At 39.5% G+C, this 23,025-nt stretch overlaps 1 protein-coding gene across 1 annotated transcript in view; it reads left to right on the plus strand.

Moving 5' to 3' along the window:
* Positions 1-23,025, plus strand: part of TSPAN32 (tetraspanin 32) — a 62,584-nt gene that overhangs the window by 14,513 nt on the left and 25,046 nt on the right. Inside the window, exon 4 of the mRNA XM_089523446.1 lies at positions 7,487-7,561. Coding sequence (XP_089379572.1) covers positions 7,487-7,561 — 75 coding nt within the window. The remainder of the gene's footprint in view (positions 1-7,486; positions 7,562-23,025) is intronic.

Consider the following 23,025-nt stretch of genomic DNA (forward strand, 5'->3'; position numbering starts at 1 on the left):
GCTGAACTGCTGCAAAAAGAGAATGATATTGATGAGATGCTGCCAACAAAGAAGTAGCACAGTAGCTATCTTTGTGGAAGCACAGGATCAAGCTGTTAGTCCGAGCTAAAGTTTGTCACTCTCAAATAGCTAGCATAAAATTCAGTGTTGTTTCCGGATCTTGTCGTTTCTCAGATACTCCATTGAGGTTTTCCTCTTTTCCATTAGTGTTAAGTGCTATTTAATACTTTCAGAGGACAATAACTTCATTTTTGCACACTTCAGAGCCATCCCAGTTCTGATTGGGGTCCCAGCAGTTCTTACCTACTGATGACACAGGTCTGCAAAACTTGAGATCATAAAAACTTTTTTAAAACATGTATGCTGGTTTTATAGGAATTTGGCATTCTTAATGCAAAAACGACCTCAAATTTGCTCCATCACATGCAGTTCTTTCACAACTTGTTTTAATGTTTCTGTGTTGAAATATGTGACTGCATGAAATGATCCTGCAATGAATTATCCTGCAAAGAGTAAGAAAGGGGATAAAGTCTTCTACTAGATTTTCAAAACACTTTAATTCACTGTTATGAAACAGAAACATCCGTTCAAAAGCAGTAAAAGTAATTCCACTGGAACATCAGCACCTGCACTTAAACAAAGCTAACTAACAGCTGAGTTGATAACAATAGAGAATTGGTGAAAGAACTATGTGTGGTACAACATGTTTATTGTATTTTTGGAATTCAACACCGAAAAATAAATTTAAAACATCTACAATATTGAAAAAAGTTTTTTCACCATAGAACTAAGTTATTTGCTTGCAATGTCAAATTGCATATTTAAAGTAATACATAGGTGGAGTCAAGAAAACCATGTTTTCACCACCCCACCATTTCCCCCTCACTATGTAAATACTGAGGCGGGTTACAGACGGGCAAAAAGGGGTGTGTTCATGATGTCATGAAGGTGTAGCCTTTAGATGGGCCTTACCTGAATGCCGCCATGAACGCGCCGCCCGCACGCCCCAAGCGGGAAGAAGCGGCATTAAAAAGGTGCCGCTTTTCCCCGCTTCTTTTTGATAAGCGGCATACGTGCGCATCTCCGTATGTAAGCTGCTGCACCGATACGCCAGAATTGTTATGCCGCTAATTTAAGTTGCCCATTTAAAAGCTCCGTGTCTGCTGCGTTGCATAATGAGTCGGGGTCCCGGGACATGGCGCATGTGCTGCTAGAATTGTGGAAAGTTTGGAATTTAAAGTGAACCCCTACACACATTCCTGCGCCATTTTCACCTAACAATAAAAAAACACTAAAACTTTAAATATTTACATATGTACAAGGGAGGTGATGGGGGATGGCAGGGGGACAGCAGTGGCAGCGGTGGCAGCGGTGACAGCTGTGGCTGTGCATTGCAGATTCAGCAAGAGCATGGGGACCAAAGGAGAGGAGGCATCCATGATGCCAGTGAGACTGGCAACGTGCAAGCGGACAAGGATGCCATCACCAGCTGGCAGGAGGCCACCTTTGTTCTTGGGTAGGGCGGGGGAAAAAGTTTAAAGGGGCCTGGGTGCTTTAAATGTGCACATATGCTTTCTGCCGCCGGTGCTGACCGCCGCAGCTGCGCAGCTGCGCATCCGCCAGCTGGCAAAAGAAAAAAAAGCCGCGTTTTTGGCCACCCGTGTGGAAGCTGCCTCTCTCTTTGCAGCGTCCTGCAAGGCGGCGGTATGGAAGCTGCGGGTAAGAAACGGCCCCAGGTGAGGCGTCTTCACTACCCCCAGTGTGGAAGCCCCATCCACCTTAGCCACGCCCCCGGGGCGGGCGGTCTGAAGGCTCCATATTCAGGTGAAGACACCTTCAAGACGTCTTCCCCTGCCCGTCTGTAGCCCGCCACAGTTTCATCACTGCTAATAGTTTCACCTCTGCTATACATTCAGAATCTTAGTTCTCATCAGCAACATGTTCTTGCTGCATAGTAAGTTTGTTCCAGCTTGCACCACTGTCCACATTTCAGAAGGCATCATGGAGTATATATTAGTTTTGCCATGGGAGCATTTTTGGAAATGGCTTCTCTATGGTGAGTGCTCCCCAGTTTTGATCAGAAGGTGATAGGAAGTTCTGAGTTCCAAGTTGAATTTGCTTCTGCATTCTGTAAACCCTCACAAGGAGGCATCTCCAGGGAGCTTCTGTGATGTGTACTCCAGCCTAATTAAGAAGTGAGTGGATTGGATAGATGATTTCTTGAGAATCATTTCACTCATACACAATCTCCACTCAATGACTGCCAACATCCAGTGATGAATTACACGCAGCAGTGATAGCTGGCTCGAATAAGCTGTCAATAAGGAAGTATATCCACTCTGCATTTTAGCTTGATCATCAAAGGAGGTATCCAAGTAGCTGAACCCTGCCACCTACTGTAAATATGTTGAGCACTTTTCAGATATACCATCCCAGAGATGTCACAGTGATTGGCCTGGCCTCCAATGAATACATGTATGAATACTGCAGTAGTTGTGTTGACCATGTGACAAATTCCAAAGTCCATATTGTGATACAGGCTGAGTCTCCCTTTTCTGGAATTCCAGAATCTGAAATACTCCAAAATTGTTCACATGTGCGACTGAGATAGTGACACCATTGTTTTCTGATGGTTCAGTGTACACAAACTTTGTTTCATGCATAAGATTATTTAAAATATTGTGTATAAAATTACTTTCAGGCTATGTTTATAGGGTCTATATGAAACATAAATCAATTTCATGTTTAGTTCTGGACCCCATCTCCAAGATATCTTATTATGTATGTGCAGATATTCCAAAATCCAAAAAATCCAAAATCCAAAACACTTCTAGTTCCAAGCATTTTAGTAAGGAATGCTCAAGCTGTAATACCTTTTATTACGTATAAAATACCTTTTATTATGTGAATCTGAAGGAATTGCCACAGGTCAAACATCACAAATAATACTCGTTACATAAAACAGAAATGAGCAGACTTTAGTCTTAAAAGAACTACTTTTCAGATCTAGCAACTGGAACCTGGTACAAAAGATATACACTTAGAATTGAAGAAATCTGAAGCCAGGAATTTTGCGTTTCAGCACTGAATGACCATAGCCCTCCCACGCACAAATCCATTCCTGATTAATCCCCACCTTGCTCCAACTTTGTTTGTGCAATATAATTTGATGTTGAGAGGGTCTCGTTTTGATAAGTTTATTAAACAATAGGGTGTCTATTATTGCTGTTAAAAATTTCAGTTCACCTCAGGATCTGTCAGGTGATGTTGTTCTACCTTCTGCCCACTCCTGATCAAAACAATTTTATTGTTAGCTGAGGCAAGTTTTACATTCTAGCCTAAACTGAGTATTGTATAATCAAATGTTCATACTTGAGACTGGCTTGTGTACATTTGTGAATCAACTAAAGTGAAAGTTAGACCTTAGTTGCAATATTTTAGGCAGAATTTTGTGTTAGAAGAGACAGGGAACTTCTTACCAGTTCTTGCTAAAAAGACATAGTGGTGGCCAGTGTTTCCCAAACATCATTTTCTGTTGAAGCAAACATACTTGAAAGTCTAGAAAAACTTTAAATATTGAGACTAATGTCAATTTTCCATTTATATATTCACATGGGAAAGTATAATTCTTCATTTCACTCAGCTGTGACTTGACTGACTTCAAATTTAGTGCGTTCCAATAAACATTTATAAACTATATCTGTTGGTTTCAATTTCTCTGAGGATACAATTAATACTCCCAATACATCAGAAGTAGCTTTTCAATGCTTCTGATAAAAGTGATAGAAAAATAAAATTATACATCCAAAAAATTTCAATTCTGCAGATCTTGAGCTTTGGTGTGTGCCTTTTAGTCATTTCAGATTATGGCAACCCTAAGGTGAACCTGTCATGGGGGTTGTTTGTTTGATTTTTCAAAAGATTTGTTCAAAGGGGGGTTGAAACTGCCTGCCTATGAGGCAGGGAGACTATGGCTTGCCCAAAGTTATCCAATGGTTTTCCATGGACAAGTAGGGGTTCAATCCCTAGTCTGCCAAAGCCCTTATCCAACACCCAAACCACTGTATTATGCTGGCAGTCAGATCTTGAGGTATAATTGAAATGTTGTTGTAGCAGTGTGCCTTCAAGTTGTTTCCGACTTATGATGACCCAGCAAGCTTATCATGTAGTTTTCCTGGCATAATTTGTTCACAGGAGTTTGTCATTGGGAATGGGAATTGAACCTTAGTCTCCACAGTCATAGTCCAACAGTTAAACCAATATAGAATAGCCAAAAACAATAACAAATTTCTAACAAATCACAATAAAATAGACTATGTAACCTGAAAAATGTATATCTAAATGTAGTCCATTCAAATATACACATAGAGAGAGAATGCACTGGCTGCCTATCAGTTTCTGGGCAAGGTACAAGGTGTTGGTTCTAACCTTTAAAGCCCTACATGGCTTGGGTCCTGACTACTTGCGGGAGCACCTACTTCCATACAATCCTCCCTGCACACTTCGGTCCTCTGGGAAGAATCTGCTACAACCTAAGAAGACCAGACTTTCAGCGGTGACCCAGAAGACCTTTTCATCAGTCACTCCCAGGCTCTGGAACAACCTGCCGGATGAGATCCGCCATATTACCACCTTGGAAGCCTTTAAAAAGGCTATTAAGATTGATCTCTTCCAGCAGGCCTTTCCAGACTAAGTTAGATCCATTAGACTTGCCTTCTCCCTCTAATGATACCTCTATTGTTCCAATATCAAAATTGATTGATACCATCCCCCGTCATTTCTTGTGCTAATCTGCCCGAAATTTTAGTGTATTCCTATTGGACAGTTTTAAATTTGGATGTTTAATCTCTTTTTATGGGTTGATCAATGTTTTTATGATTGGGGGGAGGGTTGGGGTTTGGTTTTTTTTTTAATTGTAATTTTTAATTGTTTGATATTTTAATTATATTGTTGGAATCCGCTTTTATTTCCTTTGTGAAAAAGCAGAATACAAATTATTATTATTATTATTATTATTATTATTGACATTTTAGCTGAAATGGGTGTTCCCAGATGAAGGTGAAATGAGGGGATTATTTTTATTCACTTCTTTTGAGAAATGGGCTAAGCATTAATGTAGCATATTTGCATTAAGCCAGAAGTTGGATGCAGAGCAGAGGGAGAGCCCTGGTGCCACAACAACTGAAGGGGGAAGAGAAAATAAATACATAGATGCCCATAGAGTCTGTGCACATTGCAGCAACAATTCAAGGCTTGCAACTTGTAGCAAGCTGCTACTTTACTAGCTGAGCTGGTGTTTTAAAGAACACTTTGTTCTTTCCTGGGGCTAAACCCTCCAAAACTAGACAATTTGCACTCTCGTCTCTATCCCACTGACATATATTGCTTTATAACCGCCCAAGATGTCTCACTTTAATTTTAAATTTGACTATTTTAGTGATTTTAATCTGTATGTTATAATGTTGTTGCTGGGGGATAAGGGGCTTATGTGATTTATTTTGTATATAACTATGTATTTTATTTATATATTTTATTGTTGTAACCCGCCTCGATCCATTGGGAGAGGTGGGATTATTATTATTATTATTATTATTATTATTATTATTATTATTATATCCTGGATGACCTTTAGTTAGCAAGAGGTCCAATCTACAATGCAGAAATAATGCAGTTTAATACCACCTTAACTGCCATGGCTCCATCCTATGGAAACCTGGGATTTATAGTTTATATCCCAGAATTCTATAGCACTGAGCCATGGTAGTTAAATCAGTGCCCAACTGCGTTATTTCTGCAGTGCAGTTTAGACCACAGATGCATAAATCAGAGTAAAGTAAAATGGTAAGTTTCACACAAGCTTGTTTTGGACTTGGTTGACTTGAACACAGTGGCCAAACTGCCATATCACAGGGGTATTCTTGGAAATTGAGATAGCTATATATGCCTCTGAAAGGAAGGTAGGCTTTTAGTTTTCTATGTAGAGCAAATGATTTCACACTTGGAAATGTTGCCCTGCTTTCCCCCATTGGATTTACAACAGGCAGCAAGAAAATCCTGAGGCTGCCTGGGCTCCCCAAAGCAGTTTTGGTGGCCTTGAACCACCCTTTTTCTGGTCAAAAAGAAGTGGATAAATTGCTTCTCCAAAGCAATTTCCCTTTTAAATATATTGTTGCCTCCCTGCACTGCTAATGTCACATCAGTTTTTAAGAACAGAATGGAGTTCTGACCACTTTTTGCTTTGGGTTTTGTTTTTGTGTGTGGCCTATTTGGCAATCTGACCGATTTCCAGGAGAGTCCTAGGGGCAAAAACTGGCCCACAGATCTCCCACAGTTGCCAACTCCAGTTTAGAAGCAGAAGTAATTTGCCAATTACTGGGGAGGGTGGAGTGTCACAAGAAACTAAATTACTATTGCCTATCTGCTTGCATATCCATGGATGCAACACAGTGGGATGGTCTCAGGCATGAGGCCCATTGAAATGAAAGCAAATTAGTGCAGTGTCTTCTAGGGATGGGAAGGTGGGAAACAGACAGGGAAGCAACTGAGAACAGTATACTTGGAATATGATAGTTATTTGAAAGGCTGAATCCTGCCAGCACTAGATTAAATACATAAAGGATGTGTTGACTGATGTTTGCTTTCAACAATCTGACAATAAAGGCAAAGGCAGCACATATTTTTGTCTGAGGGTATTTTTGATCAAATGTCTAAATATATTAGTAAATTAAACCAAAAAGAAAGAGAAAATAATAAAGTATTTCCTTGTGTGTTGGTAACTACCGCATTTTAAATCGTAAATTGTATTCTTCATACAATATTTCCAAAATATTGCTTTAGACTCTGATAACATGGAAAATTGGATTACTTAATTGGTTGTGAGCCAAACAATAAATCAACTAAAATGTTTTAAAAGGGGGGGGGGGGAGGAGAAAGAGAATCTAAATGAACTGAATGAATGAGCTGCTTGTAAGTGTCTCTGAAAGCAAGTGAGGGATAGAGCCAAAGAAAGAGAAGGAAGAGCTGAATGTGTATGGGAGCAGTGGTGTGGGAGACAGAAGCATAGAAGATAGGAAAACAAAAAGATAGGAGGGGGAGATGGACGAAACAAAAGGATTACAGAGAAATAAAGGGGAGAGAAACAAAGGGGTTGCAGAGAAAAAGCATACATGTATTACGGATGGGGACAGACTTTCCATTGATTGGCAGGGCAAGTGGGTGACCCCGTTGTTTCATGAATATATGAACATGTTGGCAGCAGGCCTCAAGTATATTTAAATATTATTTCATTTGTACAATTGAGAGTAGGTTTACCAGCTGTTTTTACAGTTTTCTTTGTTTGCATTCTGTCAAATCAACAGAGGTGCTGTGGGTGATGAACTTCCTATTGCATAAATATAGAGATAAAATTGCATATAAACAAAAATACTAGAAATAGCAATCTTTTCCAGAAGTATTCATTCTAATATTTCTTTTTGCTTATCCATAGGGGTTCTTCTGTTTTGCTATAGTGTTTTGTGTATCAGTACAAGCAACATATTGGACAGTTACCAACAGTGCTTTGGTAAGTACAGTTTCACAACAAAACTTTAAGGAAGCTACTAAAAGAACATTACATGAATACAGCAACATGCACTGATTGTCAACATTATTATTATGTGATTTCACATATAAAGGTAAAGGTAGTCCCTTGATATGAATGTCTAGCCATAACCGACTGTAGGGGGTGGTACTCATCTCCGTTTCTAAACCAAAGAGCCAGTGTTGCCCGAGGACTGCTCTGGTGGGCATGTGGCAAGCGTGACTGCACCGAATGCTGTTACCTTCCCACTTAAGTGGCACCTATCTACTTGCATTTGCATGCTTTCAAACTGCTAGGTTGGCAGAATCTGGGACTAGTGACAAGAGCTCACCCCATCATGCAACTTTCAAACTACTAGGTTTGAACTGCCAACCTTCTGATCTTCCAATCATCAGAATTGGCATCCTAACCACTAAGCCACCTCATCCCAGAGGATTTCACACATACTGAGTACAAAATTATTGTTAATGTAAACCAAGCACTTTAAACAAATTTCAAGTTTTTTCAAGCATTGTTACATGTTTTGCATGTATCTATAGCAGGAGGAGTTTTTCATAAGGCTTGGTTTTCAGGCTTTTTGGTCACTCTTCTCTGGATACATTCCAGCTTGTCAATGTACATCTTAAATTGTGGTGCCCAGAACTGGACACAGTAACTTAAATCACCTGAAGCCAAAGTAAAACATTAGGACATAGCTATCAGTCTTAATTATGCATACACCTATTCCTAAATATAAGAATCATGGCTGGTATGGAAGGTAGTGATGGAGCTAAATGGTAGATGAATGCTATTTATGAGAAGTCTGAATAGCAGGATTTTATATGTGCATCTATGGATTACACTAACATTTTTATTTACATATGGATACTTTTCCTATTAACTTTAAGGCACTAAATTATAAAAGATTAAATGTGCTTACTTCATCTGCTATAGGTTATACATTGCAGGCTTGCATTTACATTGCACAAAAATTGCATCTGTGGTCAGAAGTGCTGGAGAACATGATATTTTGATTGCATTGTCAGGCAAATACTGCCCAATAGAAAGTTCTTTCCTTTTAGTACCCAGCAACCCAAGAATTGACTTACATAACAGAGAATCTGATTAAAACCTCTACAAAGTTGCTTCAAAACATAGAGTCAGGAGTTCAGTGGATGAATTTGAAACTGAGGTTCAGCTTTTAGTAACGAAAACATTTTTATTTCACACATCTAAGAATGATATGCATTTATATTTATTAAATGATAAAATATTTTATTTAATAGTAATATGAAGAAAGTTTATTTTGTCATATAAAAGTTTATAAATAATCAAATGAAACAATAACAGCAGTATAAATGTTCAAATGTTGAGCAGTTAATAGGCATATAAAATGCCAAACTAATAGGTCTTGGCTCATCTTTGAAAACCCAAAACACATGTTTTGTTTAAAAGAGTGCCACTGAAATCGGTTACATTGTTCAAAAGATAAACAGGGCTTCCCAATAATCTCTCTAGTTTGGTATGAAAACAGGTTTGGCAATATATATTCCCCCATCACTAAATCAGTTTTTCTATGTAACAATGAGTAGCCTAAAACAAAAACAGAACCAGTATCATTAATCACACATCTTACAAGCTGCCAAGGAGCAAGCTGGCCAGGAAAGATAATGCAATAATCAGCTATATGGTCAGCAAGAGCTGGCCAGATAAGTTTAAGATACAAGGAGAACATGATTGTGTGTACATAACACAAGACAAGACCCCACAAAGCTCTACTTAGCAATTATCAATGCATATATATATATGGTAAGTGAGAATTGGCCTGGACTATAAAAATGTTGCTATAAACTACATAAATATTGGCTATACATGCAAAAAATGAGCAATTATTGCATAACCAGAGTTGAAAGTGACCCCAAGGTCATACAACCCTTTAGATTCAGCAAATCCACTACTACAGCAGTGGATTTCACTACATTTCCTACATTTCCCTTTGATAGATGGCCATCTTGCCTGTACATAAAAACCTCTCATAAGGGAGAGCCCCTCACCTTTCAGGAAGCCTGTTCTACTGTTATGTCTTAATCATTGTAGGCAGATTAATATGAGCTACAGGCTGTACAGAACTTAGGAGCATGGTCCTATCAAAATGCTCATGACAAGCCAAGCTCCACGTGCCTAAATGTTGCAGTGGAATTTGAATCGGGGATAACATTTTAAAAGCCTAGATAGGCTCCTCCAACTTTGGGAAGTGGATTTTCCAGTGTCACTTGAAAAACCACCAGTTGTGGGCTGTATCTCAGAGATGAAGTCCAGGGTCTGCGTCTCAGACTTTTCCATCTCACAATAGCAGCAGTTGGTGGGAAAAAACTGACCTGGGTTGACACTGTTCACTGCAATCTCCTCCTCCTCCTCCTTCTAGCATCTTATTTACATGGCACTCCTGGTCAGGAACATAGAAAGCTACTGATGCTCATTTTATTTAATCTTATTTTCCTTTGAGAACATGTGATCTTTTTCTACCCCAAAATTGTGCTTATTCCTAAGTGTTTAGCATTCCAGCAAGAGAAGCAAACTCCATTGATCCCTATAGTCCAGCAACAGCTGGCAACTCCCATATCAGCTGGGCAGTGAATCCCCCCTGGTCTTGAGAATGAAGTTTAAAGAGTTATTCAGTTATGAATTCTATCCACAAAGTACATTCAACAACTTGTATATCTTTTATAAAGTTTGGATAAAACCCAGAACTGGGGGTTCACCAGTTACAGGGGAGTCACCAGCCACCACAGCTTTAGCTCTTAATGATGTAGTGCTTTTAGTTTAAACTGTGAAAGCACTTGTGATTGGAATATGTTTTAATCAGTGCTGGCAAACAGGAGTGTTTGTAGTGCAGTCCATATAAATAAGACATATTGAGTTGAACTGGAGTTGCTCCCAGACAAGTGAGTGAGTGTGAGATTGTGACCTGATTCCTGATAGAGATACACAGCAGAATGACTTGTCTAGAGGCAAAAGCTGCCCTGGATTTGCCTTGTTCTTAGTAGGAGAAAGAAAACCATCCCCTATGACTTTTTGCTGGCTCAAACATATAAAAATTACAGAACTTGGGAAAGTTACTTTTCAAAACTTTAGTTCCCAGAATTTCCCAGCCAGCATGGCCTTTTAAACAAATAATATCACTGCAGAATAGCTGCCAGAGCTGGACTGTGGTTAGCAGTCTCCTGTGGACCATGGAATGAACCATCAGTCAGAATCAGAAGACAATCTGGGACACAAGATCAAATAACTAAGAATACACTAGAACTCAGCAGTACCTTGCCATGCATGCAGTGCTCAACTGGCACAGGGAACCCTTTACACTCCTTCATGCCCAGAAGGATTCAAAGCCAGCTGAAACAGGTGTGATTCCTCCATCCCTATCTCTTGATCTGAGGAATTTGTAGGTCCATTGCCATTTGTCAGTATCAATCTGTTAGGAATTCTCTAGTTAACAATGGCACCTTTTCATCCTGGAGAGAAGTGACCAGTGGGGTCCCACAGGGGTCTGTCCTTGGCCCAGTACTGTTCAACATCTTTATCAATGACTTGGAGGAAAAAATTGGGGGATAACTTATCAAATTTGCAGATGACACCAAATTAGGAGGAATAGCTAATACTCCAGAGGACAGGATCAAAATTCAAAATGACCTGAATAGACTAGAAAGCTGGGCCACAGCTAACAAAATGAACTTCAACAGGGAGAAATGTAAGGTACTGCACTTAGGGCGAAAAAATGAAATGCACAGATATAGGATGGGGGACACCTGGCTTAAGGAGACAACATGTGAAAGGGATCTAGGAGTCCAAGTAGACCACAAGTTGAACATGAGTCAACAGTGCGATGCGGCAGCTAACAACGCCAATGCAATTTTAGGCTGCATCAATAGAAGTATAGTGTCTAGATCAAGGGAAGTAATAGTGCCACTATATTCTGCTCTGGTCAGGCCCCACCTGGAATATTGTGTCCAGTTCTGGGCGCCACAATTCAAAAAGGACATTGAGAAACTGGAGCGTGTCCAAAGGAGGGTGACTAAAATGGTGAAGGGTCTGGAAACCAAGCCCTATGAGGAACGCCTTAGGGAGCGGGGGATGTTTAGCCTGGAGAAAAGAAGGTTAAGGGGTGATATGATAGCTCTGTTTAAATATTTGAAGGGATGTCATATTGAGGAGGGAGCAAGCTTGTTTTCTGCTGCTCCAGAGACTCGGACCCGGAGCAATGGATGCAAGCTGCAGGAAAAGAGATTCCACCTCAACATTAGGAGGAACTTCCTGACAGTAAGGGCTGTTCGACAGTGGAACACACTTCCTCAGAGTGTAGTGGAGTCTCCCTCCTTGGAGGTCTTCAAACGGAGGCTGGATGGTCATCTGTCGGGGATGCTTTGATTTGGATTTCCTGCATGGCAGGGGGTTGGACTGGATGGCCCTTGTGGTCTCTTCCAACTCTATGATTCTAATCAGGATAGAGATTATAGTAAAGAAACCAGAAGAAGACTAGGAGCAGGAAGGACAGCTTTAGACAAGATACTAAAGTGGTAAGATATAAAACTGAGCACTAAGATTATTATCATCCAAGCCATTATATTTTCCCTTGCCATGTATGGATGTGAGAGCTGAACAGTGAAGAAAGCAAATACAGTAAAAAGAAAATCAACTCAGGCCCTGTGCAGACCATCCATTAAGGCTGGTCTGGGGGCAGAGGCGGGGCATGGCTGGCATCCACATGACGCATGCCCCAACTCTACCTCCAGGGCACTGTGATATCACATGCCACTCTACATGGTGCACAACATGATGGTGCTCCTCTGGCACTGAGTTCGCACATCACAGCACTGAAGGAGCACTGTAAAGCCACAGCAGTGCAGCTATCACACCCTTTGCAGGGCACAAAAAGGAGGCACTTTTTGCAGCTTCTTTTTGTGATCTGCAAAGGCTAGATTGGGGCTGCAGCATGCAGTCTCCACAGCCCCAATCTGGTTGTAAAAGGGGGGCTGGAGGCCACCCCTTCGGGGCTGACTGCACAGCCCCTCATTTGAGATGTAGTATTGGAGAAGAGTGCTGAGGATACTGTGGATGGCCAAAAATTCAAACAAATAATTCCTGAAACCCAAGATAGATAGATAAATGTATTATGATCAACCAATCAAACATCAAATAAACATCAGTCAACAAACATCATAATAAATCACAAATAAAGATCATAGTAAATTATCAAATTATAAAAGTAAATGATATTAATTAAAAATTCAATTACAAAATTATATTAAAAGAAAAGATAAAATTTAAAATTTAACAAACCCGAGATAATGAAACTGATGCTGTTATATTTTGGCCACATCATGAGAAGCCACAGCTCATTAGAAAAGACAATAATGCTAGGGACAGTGGAGGGCAGTAGAAAGAAAAGAAAACCGCATACCAGATGAATAGACTCAATCAAGGAGGCCAAGGCTCTGGGGTTACAAGACCTGAGCAGAACAGCTGAGGACAGGAAATCTTGGAGGTGTCTCTTTCACAGGGTTGCCATGAGTCGAATTAAACTCAAAGAAAGTTAACAACAACAACAGGAGTCTACAGGGTTGCTCACCTTAGTATCCAAATTCATGGGCAATGATGTAGCCTAACAGCAAGGGATAACATAAACATTCCCCATAAATAATCTTAAGTATTGGAATTTCAAAATATTTCAAAAAAGATATGGCTTTATAATATTTTAGAGTATATTTACATTGTCTAATGAGTAACATGCATTTCCACTTTCCATGAGGAAGATCATAGCCATCTAGTCTAGGCACATTTTTTATCTTAAACTTTCCATTGCATGTAAGGAATCAGAACTCTTACATCATATTGAAACATGTTTACTTCTTCATTTAGTCTGGCACCTGGAATCCAGAAGTTTAACAATGGAGAGAAATGTGCACAGACCTCAGCCTTCTTGAAATTAACCTCCCCATCACAGTGTCAAAAATAATGTATGGATTAAAGCATTTCCCAAAGAACCAGATCCCATTTGATCTTGAAAGCTAAGCAAGGTTGGTCCTGGTTAGGAATACCATGTGCAGTAGGCTGTGTTTCAGAAGAAGGAGCTGGCAAACCACCTCTGAGTGTTCTTTGCCAACAAAAACCCTACAAAATTCATGAGGTTGCCATAAGTCAACAGATGACTTGAAGGCACAAACACGTGCACGCACAAACAGTATTCATACCAAAGGCCAATCCTTCAGAAGCTCTGCTCACACTCTTTCCCTCCCTTAATAATTGCATTTGTTCTTTTTGCTAGTAAATACTGAGGGGGAATATCCTATCTTTAGCAATGAATGCTATTTCTGGTTAAATGCTTGCTTCAAGAGAATTGTGCGCATATATTTTCCTACATACACAGGCCACAGTGGTCACCTCTGGCCTTTTTATTCACTTTTAATCCATTCTGTGATAGAAAGCCAGTTTGGACCTCCTTAAAACTCCATCTTTTTGGTGTTTACCCCAAGTCCTGCTCCAAAGCTAGCATGCTTTTAGATTGCACTTAAACAATAATTAATGAATGCATCAAAGCCACAGTGCCAGTGACTAAAATTGCCTCTGGCAACCAACAATGCAAGAGACAAAAAGCCATGAAAACAAGAAAAATGCCATTAAAGTTTAAATGAAGCCCCCACTGTAACAGAGAATAGCTCAAAATGCTTGTGTTTTGTACTAGTACAAGAAGGTCCACTCACCCTGCCCTATACTGAGATTTATATCAGGCCTCTTGATTATATATTATTACTTGCTGCCTTCCAGAGGAGGAAAAGATTAATAATGTAAATAAATCACCTACATAGTTCATTTATGCATTTTCTGTTATCTAACAAGGAAGGCATCATCCCTTTGAAAATGCTGGAGCAAAAAGGTGATGCACACTGCACAAGGGTAGCCTTTACTGTTACATAAGGATACTGCCTTTATTTATTATTTATTAAATTAATTTATTAATATATTTATACACTGCCCTATATCAGGGTTGCTTTTCCACTGCATCTTTATACACTAGGGTTTCTGATGGATTGTTCAGTGTTGTTCTTTGATGGATCTGCTGTAAGACACTACCTTCCCATCTATTGTGCTCAGTGACAGACCAGATGGAAAGCACATGACATTGTTGAATGCTGAAAACAAGCAAGCAAGCAGATCATCTGGCATTGTAGTTTATAATCCATCTTTCACTGGCAGATGCTACTATGCAGAGTTATTGCTTAAGTATCTAATAGTGACTCTTTTGGCCTCCACAAGCAGAGTTCTGCCACATGAGAATTCGTTATTTGAAAGCACTTTAACTTAATAGATTATGAAACATTCTGTTCCATATCTCTAAGGAAGTTGCACCTTAAATCAACTGCATCCAATAATTCTGTTACTCAACTGTAATCATGGTCAGTGGAGTCACCTTGAGTATTTTGGAGCATATATTTACCTACCTATACTTGTACTTAGGTCGACCACAAGTATAAGTTAAGGGAAGGTTTCAGGGTCAAAATAATGGATTTTGAAATGAACCATGGATAAGTCAAGGGTAAAACTTAGGTGGCTATAAGGAAGAATGGAACGGGTAAAATACCACTTCCATCCCTCCTTCTCTTTCTCTGGACTGCTCCCAACCACCTAACACCGATTCCCAGGTGCTGAGGGAGAGGTTTTAACAATGGATTGAGAAGGAAAGCAAGTGCTGTTAAATGAGGTGTTTTTTTCCATGGGAAGGAGGCTTGCAAATTGGACTGGAGAAGGAAGCAAGTGATGTTAAAGGAGGTGTCCCCCCCCCCCCCATGGAAACAGGAGGCTTGAAAATCAGGCTGGGGAGGGAAGCAAGTGGTGTTAAATGAAGTGTTTTTTCTATGAGAAGAGGAGGCTTGCAAATCGAATTAGGGAGGGAAGCAAGTGGAGTTAAATGAGGTGTTTTTTCCATGGGAAGAAAAGGCTAGCAAATCTGACTGGGAACTTCTTACACACACACACACACACACACAGAGAGAGAGAGAGAGAGAGAGAGAGAAAGAGATGTCTTCAGGCACCAAGAGTGGAGCATCAGGCTGGCTAATTTAGGACCTTTCCCATATATAAGTGAACCCATAATTTTAGGCTCAATTTTGGGGCATAAATTTCTTGACTTTTAGTCAAGTATATACAGTACATACTGTACAAGCAACTACTGAGTCCACCTGATGAATTGCACATGGAGAGTCAGTTAAAAGTAGATAATACAATGAAAATATGTTTTACACTGTTTTTATATTTTTCTGTACACCGCTATGATCTCCAAGGAATAGCAGTATAAAAATAAAATTAATAATAATAAAAATAAAAATAGACAGTAGTTGCACTTAGCTTTATTTTTCAGTATTTCCTATAGAGTGTCTGTCTTTTAAGTCCATGGTTTTCAGGGTGGACCTTTATGGAAAGGTGCAGGACACACTGCAAGGTGAAGTGCATATTATGGCATCAGAAGGGACTGGACTGGGGAACAGGCAATGCTACATTTATTATATTCCCAACAGGGATTTAGCATGATTGCTACCCTGATATGTTTTGCATTGATAGTGTAGAGAGGTAGGGATAAAATGAGAGCTTTAGATTACAGCAACTCTTCCAGCTTTTGCATTCTTCCCTGTCTAGGTGATTTTATGAGGGTCTCAAATGCCCAGCTGTTATTCTCTTCTAATTCTAGGAGTGGGCTGTAACCTCTACTGGCAGTTAACACACGAAAATGGGGTGCATACATACAGAGGAGGTGTACAGGAGTTCTGTGACCTTGCTTGTCAAAGAGAGGTCTGTCAGTGAGTTGGAAAGGTAGGAAAAAAGAGGAAGTTCAGAAGGAAGTTGGAAAGCATTGGAAACTCTGTTTTAAGCCAGTTTTGAAATACAATGCCAAGAAAGTTTAAAATGGTGTTTTCTGTCATGTTTATCCTGAGTGATAAATAAACTGCATGACTTCATATAGGGCTAGTAAAAATGTAATACTGAGCCAGGGGTTAGGGTTATGTATGTGAGCGTTGGACTTGTGTTCTTCCACTCCTCTTTTCCTTAACACAGCTGTGAAGAGGAGGGAAAAATGTATAAGAACATTTGCATAAATATTAACAGTCTCACCTGGTGGCTTCCATATCAGTTTGGTACTGGTCTCACCAGGTTTTAGCCTAAGATATAAAGTTGCTCATTTGGAGATAGGGTTCAGCACCTTGAAAAGCTCATTTGAAATCTGGACTAAAACTCAAAACTACTTCATTGCCCTACAAGCACGGAAGCTGCCAACTGCCACTGAGGATTAGAAGGAATATATTAATTTAGTTCCTTCATTTTTAAAAATAATTTCTTGATCTCAAAAGAGTTCTAATCCAGACCAGAGACTAAAGGTCAAATGGGGGGGGGGGGGGGGGAATGTAGTAAAAGAGCTTAAAAATAACAGGAGCTAAAGACAGAAAATAAGAGTGGAAATGTGACTGAAAAGAGGTGAACCTCTTTTGCTTGCTGCTGCTTCCTGTCTTCTCCACCTTCACCATCTTCTCTCAAAAATTCTTCTAGTTGGCTCTTCTAGGAGAGCTATCAGTTGTTACAATAGGGAACCTTTAAAAGCCCTTCCTTCTTTGCTGTTCCTTGTTGATATGTGGCTGTGCTGAAAACTTTTGGTGACCCTAAGGATAAGCTAGCACAGGGTTTTCTTGTTAAGTACAGTGGGCTCTTGGTATCCATCGGGGGGGGGGGGGTTGCCTTTGCCTTCACCTAAGATTGAGATTTAAAGCCTGGTCTCCAGAGTCCTAGATCAACACTGAAACCTCAACACCATACTGTTCCTTAGGGTCACATCTAAATCTTCTTACTCTCAACTTAGATGAGAAGCCCATTTATTGGTAGCCATATTATGCTGCTAATAATTGGCAATGAAGAAATTCATTGGAGGTTTTGGTTTTCAGTTTCTGTATTCCTATCCGGCATTATTTATATCCTGAAAATACTGCTAGTGCCTTTTTGTAGTGTCATCTACTCTACCCTGTTGCAAACATCCTTCTACTTTAGCAAGTCTATTAGAAGGGAAGTGTCACTGAATGTGTCTCTTAAGATTATTTGATACTCTCCACATTCATTACTGAGAAGGAAGCCAACAGACCCCTTTTATTTCCTAATGTTGTTTCAATAACTGCTGAGTAGCCTAGACAAGAACCATATTGCTAGCTTTTACTGTTTTTCCCTTTGGGAGCTGAAAGGCATATTTTGATTTTAATTGATATTCAACTATCTCAAGCCAGAACAGTCAGCCTTCCTTATGCACAGATTCTTTATCCATGGATTCAAGCATCCACAGTTTGAAAATATTCAAAAAAATATATAAATTCCAAAAGTCAAAGCTTGATTTTTGCCATTTTATATAAGGGACACTGTTTTATTATCTACTGTATTGTATACAATAGGACTTGAGCATCCATGGATTTTAGTATCCAAATGGGGCCCTAGAACCAAACCAAAGTGGATACCAAGGGTCCACTGTACTGAAGAAAACTAAAAATACAATCAGTATTGACAGATAGATTAATGTGAGCTAACAGTGTGCCTCGCCATATGCGGGCACACTATATGTGGCATTCAGCTTATACTGAAGCCGCGCAGCAACAGGGAGAATGGTGTGTGCTGACATGGCACAAGTGCACAGCTGTGCCATGAGAAAGGTCCCACTGTATAGCAAAGCAGGTTATTATGGGGGCATCATGGGGAGGGTTGCAGGGGTGTGTGGGATGCACCAGGTTACACTCTATGCAAGGGGTGACACGATTGCCACCCAAACATCTGCCTTTTGGCAGGAACAGGCTGTGATGTTTGCCTGTGTCCCTTTAAAATGGTGAAGAGGTGATGTGAGTGGTAAAACAAAATTACTTTGGTTTAGGAAATGTGCTAATTTAGATGGAAGTTGCTGCTTGCAAAAAAATCATTTTCAAACACTTGCTGGTTTGGCAGTTTCATGCTTGTCTAAAGAAAGCTGAGCTAACTACGGGTTGAGTTTTCCTTACTTGAAATGCTTGGGACCAGAAGTGTTTTGGATTTTGAATTTTTTCAGATTTTGGAATATTTGCATATACAGTTCTTGGAGAAAAGACCCAACTCTGAACATAAGCTTCATTTACATTTCATATACACCTTGTAAACATAACCTGAAGGTAATTTTATATATAATATTTTTAATAATTTTGTGCACGAAACAAAGTTTTTGTACATTGAACCAACAGAAAGCAAAAGTGTCATCGCCTCAGTCTGTGTCTCAGCCATGCATGTGGACAATTTTGGAGTATTTGGGATTTTGGAATTCCAGATAAAAGAAACACAACCTGTTTAATGAACCATGCATTGGTGATGTGCTGGGCAGCAAATGATGCTGATTTTTATTCCAGCAGCCTTTTTGAAACTGATTGTTTTACAAGAAAATAGGCTTGGGTTTTTTTGACATGTTGTACTATTATTATATAATTTTATTTATATATATATTTATTTGCTTGCTTGCTTGCTTGCTTGCTTTAAACCACCATGCTTTGTGGAAGAGGCAAGATATAAATAACGTAACAGAATAGAATAGAATGGAATAGTGCACTGTGTAGGTCTGCTCTTGAAGATGCTTTAGAAACTGCAAGTGGCACAGAATGCAGCATCTTAAAACAGAGAAACCGAACTTGTAGATCATATTACACCTATTCTGTGCCATTAACACTGCCCCAGTTCAATCCTTTCAGCTCCCTCAGTTGTTTGGAGCAATGAGGTCTGAAGCTGTGCCTATGCTTGTATGTGCCTGCCAGCACAGTGTCAAAGACCCCACTCTGTCGTTATAAGTGAAAGCCTTTAGGCTAATGGATTTGAAGGACAGGGCTTTCTCAGTAGCAGCACCACACTGTAGGAGTGCTCTCTCCAGAGATATACAAGTGGACTCATCACTGCTAGTTTTTTAAAGAATGCAGGAAGACAGATTTATTTCCACCAACAATGAATATTTTAATCTTTAGTTTGAATGAATGATAATTTAAAATGTATTTAAAATGTATTTTCATCTTTTTGCCTATCTAGTAAGCTGCCTTGTGAGAGGGCCTTATGAGTTCACTCTAAGAGACAGATTAAAAATATTATAAATACATAAATAAATAAGCCATTATGCATGTCACAAGGAATCCAAGCAGGTTACAATAAAAATACAGGGAATACAATAAAATCCAAATTTAGTCCCTTCCCAACCTAATAATAAATAAAGGGAGTATGTGTTATGCACAATATGTGATGTTGGTCTGTCTGTCTGTCTTATGCTATACAGTATATCATATATCATGAACCAATGCTTTGTCAGCTTTCAGTTAAATCCAGACCGAGTCATGACTACAGCAGACCCACTGAAAACAACTTGAGACCCATTGCTTTTAAATGCTCTATTTTAAACATGACTTATTTCAAATCCAACCCTCTGAAAATAAAAACAGTCCTATACTTTTTTTATTATGAAACCTGAAAAACAAATTGTCTTTTTCTTTCAAGAGAGATTTACAGAATAATAATAATAAATATATAGATAGATAAAACTTTTATTTGTATCCTGCTTTTCTGTGACAAGACAATCAAAGCGGCTCACAACACATTAAAATCCACATTTACAGCATTGTATCCCAAATTCCCCCCACCCCTTAAAACAGGATTAAACATATTACAATTAAAATATCCATTAAAACAGAAATATATACGCACACACATACAGTATAACGAGGACAGAGCGGTGGGCTAATACATGATGTGAGGGGCAGTCACATATATGTTTACACAGAAATATATAACAGTCTGTTGAATGACGCTCAGGAAATTTTGCATAATATTGTAGCCCTAAATCATTTTAGTTAATTTTTGAATACTTGAAACATATAAGAAGTGTGATGTAGTGGTGTCAGTGTTGGTCTATGACTCTGGAGACCAGAGTTTGAATCTCTGCTCAACCATGGAAACCCACTGGCTGACCTTGGGCAAGTCACACTCTTAGCCTCAGAGGAAGGCAATGACAAATTCCCTCTGTACAAATCTTGCCAAGAAAACCCTGTGATAGGTTCACCTTTGTTGCCATAAGTCAGAAATGAGTGGAAGGCACATGACAACAACAGCGTAAGAACTGGAAAAACCACTGCCCAGCAGACTAAGAAAAATCTTCCTAGATCAATTGCCAGAAGAGTATCTGCCCTGTAATCCAAAATCAAAGATGTGCTGGTTTACAGTGAATTAAACAATAGCAGGTTGTTTTCAGCTCCAGGATTTAAAGAATCTATCCAAAATAGAATTGGTACTTTGGATAGCTCCTTTCAAGGCTGAGCTAAAACCTGGCAAAGATTCACCACTCCAATGACACGGAACCTACTAGCTGCTCCTAGGGTTAAGATTAGAGATAAACCAGCAGCAGGTCCCCCTGCTGCCAGTACCCTTTTCTGCCCACTGATCTCAGAGCTCTGCCAACAGTGTAATCTGCCAGAAGAACAGCTCTAGTGGCTAAGATTTGCCAAAAGAAGAGGGCAAAGAAGCCCCAAGTTGGTTGGGTGAGGGAGGAGATGAGTTACACCAGATCCAGATTTTCTCCAGCTTGCGTAAAGAGTCATAATGCTGGTGCAAAGTTAGTTCAGAGTGTGGAAGTAATTTCTAACATCTGTACGCTGGGAAGGGTTGAGAGTCAGCACAGCTTCAACTGGTCTAGTGTCAGCTAAACTGGCCCCTGGACACTTTTGCCAATTAGGATTGTGCTTTCACTCTGTTGCAGCAAAAATTACAGAATCTCTTGAGACAGCTCAATGACAGAGAAATGTATTATGGCAGAAAGCTTCATGGACCAGCGCCCACTTCATCCCTTTCATCATTCTGAACCTTCTGCCTTGGAAATCTTGCTTTGAGAGAAATCAAAGAAAGATGAATAATGCACAAAAATAATAAATAATGCATGTAGAAAAGGCACATGTAATTGAGAGCAACTAAGGTTAAAGGAGAATTTTCTATCTTTCTGCTTCACATAATTCTAGCCAAATGAGCTTGGATATTAAGTACTTTTTTGGACTACAACTTCAAAAATCTCCCAGCCAGCATTCTCACTGAGCTTGTCCTCAGTGCTGGATTGATATTGGATAGTTTCTCAGCAAGTGGCCAAAATGACCAAAGATTGAAGTAACAATGCATTCCAAACTTTCCCATATTACGGTATGTTTGTTGGCCTTATTTTGACAAAAACATTCATTCCCTGTAATTGGTTTTGTAATTTAATATGCATTAACTGACTTTCTGTTGAAATATTAAAGGTAATCAAAATCAATTGAAAAACATAAAACTACAGAAACATAATATTAGAGACAAGATGGATAAAAACAGTGTCAAGCAGTGCAAATTACTGACTGTGTAACTTTCCACGCAACACCATTTTAGAAAAGCTAAGAAAGTAAACAGGTTTTTTTAGAAGTCTCTTAAAACTGAGCAACAGGATGATTTACAGGTTTTCTCACACTTGGAGTTTCATAACTGCAACAGATATGCTTGTCCATCTTGGTCAGGAATCATACGACTTCTGTTCAAAGCACCCTACAATGGGAAATGGCTGAAATTTCACTATGATTCTGACTTTGGGGTTGTGGATGTTTTTGTACTTTGTTATACAACCAACAATGCTACCCCTGTATATGTTTTCTGCTTTACACCTCTTTCCTAGTGGAGGAGAGAAAAAAGTGGTTTCGATTTACAGCTAATTATGGGATGCAGTCAGGTATTATTGCAGGGAAAATGCCATCAATTCTGCCACCCAACTGCATCCCACCTAAAACCCAGCTAGAAGCCACACTCAGCTGACTGATTTGCAAAGTCAGACGCTTCCCAACTTTACAAATCAGCCAGCTGAACGCCACTTATAGCCAAGTTTTAGGTGGGATGCAGTTGGGCAATGGAATCGGCAGCATTTTCCCTATGATAATACCCGACTGCATCCCGTAATCGGCTGTAAATCGGAAGAGGTTTTTTTGGTGAGCAATAAGCTCCAAAGTCACTAATAAAATATCGACAAGTGATAGTTCCAGGACAGAACTCTGCAGCACTCAGCTGTAACCTTCTTCCAGCTTGAAGGACAGCTACTGATGATGACTCTTTGAACATGCCTTCCTGACCAATTATAGATCCTCTTTTAGTATTTCCATCTATTCCACATTTAATCTGTTCTTTATCAAAATATAATTGGGGACTTTATCATGTGCTTTGCTCAAATCCAAATAAAAGATAATTAGACAGATTCATGGAGAATAGCCTGAATATGACTATTAGCCATATAGAACACTTTGCATCAGAGGTAGTATGTTGCTAAATGTAGTAACTGATAACACCAAGTGTGGTTGATAACAACAGCTGGAGCAACTGTGATATGCAAT

Source organism: Sceloporus occidentalis, unplaced genomic scaffold (assembly GCF_023333645.1).
Source record: "Sceloporus occidentalis isolate IW3139 unplaced genomic scaffold, rSceOcc1.0.p SCAF_4, whole genome shotgun sequence".
NCBI classification, from domain to species: domain Eukaryota; kingdom Metazoa; phylum Chordata; class Lepidosauria; order Squamata; family Phrynosomatidae; genus Sceloporus; species Sceloporus occidentalis.